The sequence below is a fragment of the Rosa rugosa genome, chromosome 5 (genome assembly GCF_958449725.1).
Source record: "Rosa rugosa chromosome 5, drRosRugo1.1, whole genome shotgun sequence".
Classification (NCBI taxonomy): Eukaryota; Viridiplantae; Streptophyta; class Magnoliopsida; order Rosales; family Rosaceae; genus Rosa; species Rosa rugosa.
Genome location: NC_084824.1, coordinates 37286845 through 37291724, shown reverse-complemented (window position 1 = coordinate 37291724; position 4880 = coordinate 37286845). Strand labels below are relative to the sequence as shown.

Below are 4880 nucleotides of genomic sequence, written 5' to 3'. Positions count from 1 at the left end.
GTACTATGCTCTAAAGTATGAACAAAACAAAGAAAAAGATGAGGATACTAGACCGTTTGAGTGTGGTGTCGAGACAATGTTGTATGAACCTCTATGGTCAATCTTCCGTTTCAAAAAGGTCCTAGTACCAATTCACCATAGTACTAGCATGCACTACACTTTGCTGGTAATCGACAATGAAAAAATGAGCTTCACTCATATGAATTCAATGAGGCCACCAATCGATGAATTCACCAACGAGGAGAAGTACCACCTAAATGCAGCAAGAGAGGTATGTAATCATTTCACAAGGCTTGTTTATGTTTTTCCTAATGTTTAGCCTGCTTTTGAAGAACTAAACTTTTATATCTGCCAAAAAACAGGCAAAGCACATCAGGAAGTTCATACATGCTGTGAACTTGACTAAGATTAGAATCCCGGGTGACAGCCAAGATCCAGAGGTCACACAAGAAAAATGCAAAGGCAAAGATGACAAAGAAAACCTAATTATTGTTGAAGAAGAAATGACAGAGGAGGAAAAACAAACTAGGAACTGGATATTGCAGAACAACGTTGTGGAGACAGACTATGAACTCTATAAAGACTTTGAGTGCCCGCAACAGAACACAACATCGTAAGTAGCTCAAACCACACTGTTTGACGTTGTAGATGTGAAACATGTTGATATTGACTAGGTTTCTAAATGCCACAAAACAATCTCTCTGTTTATTTCCCCGATTAAAATTAACATAAATTCATTTACTTATTTGCAGTGTTGATTGCGGACCATTTATGCTCCATTTCATGGAGAGCATAGTAAATGGCGAAGAACCTACCAAGGAAGGCGGGGACAACGTGAGGAAAAGAATGCTTGAGAGGTTCATGCACCTTCTATTGGGGAGAAAGTGAAGAGCGTAATTAGGGATAACATATGTAGGAATTTAACTTTACCATTCGAAAAGTAGGGATTGTAAAGTTCTCGTACTAAACTTATCTTGAAATTATGGTCAAATGACATGCAGTAGTGGATGATATTTTGCTGACATCAATTTATAACAGGTCCTTTACAGAAATTATGGTCAATTTACATGCAGTATTCGATTCATCCTCAGTAGTAGTCAGGATTATTGCCCCCCAATAATCTTTGTAATTTTGGACATAAGAGTAATGGGGCCTAATAATATTTAAGAAGATGGCAAGAGGTATCTCTGTAGGTAATTAAATTTGTTGGCAACCAATCAGTTGGGTTTCAAATCACATGAAGATCTAATGTTCTTGAAATATTCAGACATTATTGGGGGGGGGGGGGGGGGGGGGCAATAATGTTTCTATTGCCCCCAAGAAACCTCCTGTAAGCAATCATTGGAACTCAAACCAGTTCAAAATTTAACTTCATTCGTCTAAAAGCAATTGAAATCAATCCAAAAGTAAAAATCTGTCATCCTGAAAAGAATAATTGTTGTTTGAGCCTGGATATCAACAATTATGGCCCTCCAATAAACCGATTATTGCCCCCCAATAGAAAAATGTAAAAACTTTCAATCCTTTACAGACACATATACTACTGCTGAACGAGAGGTTCTGTGTAGCTCAACTTGTGATGAGTACCCATTTTGCCGCAACGGCCACAACGAATCAGCTTCTTTTCAACCTCTCCAACCGACTTGAACCGCTTCACCCTAGGCCTCTCGGGTGGCCTCTTCACAAGGGGAGGTAATATACAGTCAGTTGCAGATTCAGAAGAAAACATATCAACATTGGTTATCGGCCGGATAGGAAAACTGTAGCTCTTCTTGAACATATCAACACGAAAGTACTTATCAATATAATCATAGACATTTTCAGAGGCAGCTTGTATTGCAGCAAGGCCGTGAGGACAAGAAAAACAATTGATCTGCCATTTCACACATGAATTTGAATGATCAGAAATGTTGTCTACATAGGAAAAGTTAGATAGAACCTCGTAAACTCCAGGGCTAGAATAATGGACACTGAAACGATGAGATTTCTCCATCTGCACCTTCAACCTTTCCTCCATTTTGGGAGTTAGTTCTGTGGTCCAACGTTGTGCCTCATCCCTCCTCTCACCCATCTGCTCCATTTGTTTTATTCTTGTCTGATCCAGCATACAATAGACCGGCATCAAACGCTCATTTGCAATCCAAGAGTTAAATGATTCAGCAATCCCATTAGCCATAATTCCATATCGGCAGCTAGTATAAAATGCACGACACCAATTTTCCACAGGGATTTTAGCAAGAAAAGGGTCAATAATATTGGCACCACCAACTGCTCTAAGAAACCGCAAATTGAAACGGTATTCCTTCTCAGTAGAGGAATATGCAACCTTAAAAAACTTCTGCTTAACATCTTCTATCAAGACAGAATTACCTTTACCCCTATATTTACCGGCAAGGTTTGCCACCAAATGCTTGTAACAAAACAGATGAGGATGACCAGCAAATACCTTATCGAAAGCACTCAACAATCCAGTACCTCGATCACTAATAAATGTGATGACTCTTCCTTGAGGTTCAAGCAAACTCTTCAAATGCTTGAAAAAGAATGTCTAATTTGCATCCGTCTCAGAATCACAAAAACATATGGCTAGAGGGTAGAAACCTGCATAAACCAGATCACAGACAACTCAGTCTACTGGGAGCCAATAATGTTTTTATTGCAGAGCAGTAAACTATTGCAGCGTGCCACTGCACATAAAAAATTATTTCAATAACAATGAAAGAAACTAAAACAAGAAATATTAAACACACAGATGAAGAAACTATAACAAAAGCCAATATTACTGGGGGCCAATAATAAAATTATGGGGGGACAATAAAGTATACAGCTACCTTGATTTCCTTTCCTTCTAGTTGCAGAAAGAATCTGACCCTTGTAAATGCTTTTACCAAACGTTCCATCAACATACAACACAGGCAAACATAATTGGAAGTCTTCAACACAACCTCCGTAAGCTACGAAAAGCCTCTGAAAACGATTAGTAGATGGGTCAACTTCCAACACAAAAGAAGAGCCCGGGGTACTCTACAAAACAGCTTCCTTATACCAAGATAACTTGCTGAACGAGTCTGCATCGGAACCATAAATCGCTTCCTTAGCCCTATGCTTTGCTTTCAAGACAACCTTGTAGGAAATATCAAACCCATATGTTGATTTGAACTTGCTCATAATCTCCCTTGGCTTCAATGAAAGATTATAGCTAACATCAGCAGCAATGCCAGTCTTGACAACCTTGGATCCCAAAAGATTATGCTTTTGAGTCCTAACTACACCCTTGAAAGTGTGAATATTATTCAACTCTGTTATATAAAGGCAACCATTGGCAGATGATGAAAGAGCGCGAAGATGCCAATCACAACCTTCGGTTCCAACATTGCACAGACTGCATGAATACGGTCTAAATCATTTCTCAGGAATACAAACTCGAAACCAACTGCAATTGCATACTTCCTGAGCTTCTCACGGAGCTCGGCAACACCATGAAACTTCTCCTCAACATGATGAATATAAGAACTCCACTTATCAGACAAATACGTCTTGTGAACTTCAGTTCTGAATGCCTCCCCCAAATAATCGTCTTCATCAATAACTTCCGAACAACTATCCACTGAACAAGTTCTGCTGCAACTTCCACCAATCTTTAACACAGAAATCTCAACACAATCTAACTTATGTATTCTAGCAGCGCAAAACATCATCTGGAAATCACGATCGTTACGAAGAAAACAAACTTCATAACCAGGAACTGAATACTGAAGCTCAATAACATCACTTGGCAAAAACTGGAATGTACGGAAAATGTCTTCATACAACTCAGAGTAGCTCATACATTGATTCAAAGGAATCATATAACCTTTGCCAGAGTAAAGGCACCTAGCAACCATAGGATCAGCTATAATCTTGGGAAAAAAACACGGGAGAACGAATCTATTATTGACCCTAAATAAACATATCATTGACCCCCAATAAACAGATTAGTGCCCCCCAATGATTAATCAAAACTACCAAAACACATTAGAAGCAGTACCAAATTACTTTTAAAATAATGAAAAGGATAATTAGACAACAATTACAGCGACTTAATAACACACACTATGCCAAAATGTGCTTCAGACGACACACATCAGACGACATAAGTTTTGTTTTATGTCGTCTGAGTTTTTCAGACGACATAATTTTTTTTTGTGTTGTCTGAATATAGACTAAAACCATACTCGTTCAATTTGAAAAAATGGTGAGCATTCAGACGACACATTTGTGTAGTTGTAAAAGATGATGATTTCCTATCTCAAATGTGGAGGGATATCCAAAATTTGATCAGGTACTTTTCCCTCTCAAATAGCTGAACTCTAGTTGACAAGAAAATGTTGTGACATTTAGACAACATTTAAATGTCGTCTGAGTGTGGAGCTTGTTTTAAAATTTTTGAAGTTATTTTGACTTGTGCTTTTTTACATAGAGATAGACCTCGACACCTAATTAAAGTCATTTTCTCTTGTCCTTCAACTCTCTCAGCTCGACCTAGTTAGAACCCGCGAAAACGAAAAACTCAAACACCAGCCTCTCTCCTTCTCTCTCAACTCTCCAAGATCTCGATTCTCACTCTCTCTTTCATCTTCTCACTCTCTGGATTCTTCTTCTTTGTTTCTCCTTCTTCTTCTCAGTCTCTACTTCATCTTTTGCATCTGGATTAATGGAGCTCTCCAGCAACAAATAGAGCTATTTTCGATTCCGATATTGGTAAGCAATTTAGGGTTTCAATTGTTTTTTAGTTTAGTTTTTCGACTGGGTTCAATCTTCGATAGATTTTAGGGTTTTATCTGCAGATTTTGGGTTTGCTTATTATCCAAAATTTCGATTTTGGGGTTTGATTTCGATTA

General features: G+C 38.3%; 1 protein-coding gene across 1 annotated transcript; it reads right to left on the bottom strand.

Annotated features, from left to right (window-relative positions):
* Positions 1–1540: 1540 nt before the first annotated feature.
* On the bottom strand, positions 1541–3884 carry LOC133711611 (uncharacterized). Its single transcript, XM_062137712.1, has 4 exons — positions 3360–3884; positions 3124–3273; positions 2832–2967; positions 1541–2505 (listed from the first exon to the last, which is right to left on the bottom strand). Exons 1-4 carry the CDS (start codon positions 3882–3884, stop codon positions 1541–1543), a joined length of 1776 nt encoding a protein of 591 aa, XP_061993696.1.
* Positions 3885–4880: the final 996 nt, after the last annotated feature.

What these genes read in the sequence shown, in the direction of transcription:
- LOC133711611 (XM_062137712.1), bottom strand. Translation starts at nt 3,884, where the DNA reads ATGGTTGCTAGGTGCCTTTACTCTGGCAAAGGTTATATGATTCCTTTG. An exon ending in GTGCAATGTTGGAACCGAAG is followed by an intron (nt 3,274 to 3,359) that starts GTTGTGATTGGC and finishes CACACTTTCAAG; the next exon opens with GGTGTAGTTAGGACTCAAAA. An exon ending in GGTTTGATATTTCCTACAAG is followed by an intron (nt 2,968 to 3,123) that starts GTTGTCTTGAAA and finishes AATCGTTTTCAG; the next exon opens with AGGCTTTTCGTAGCTTACGG.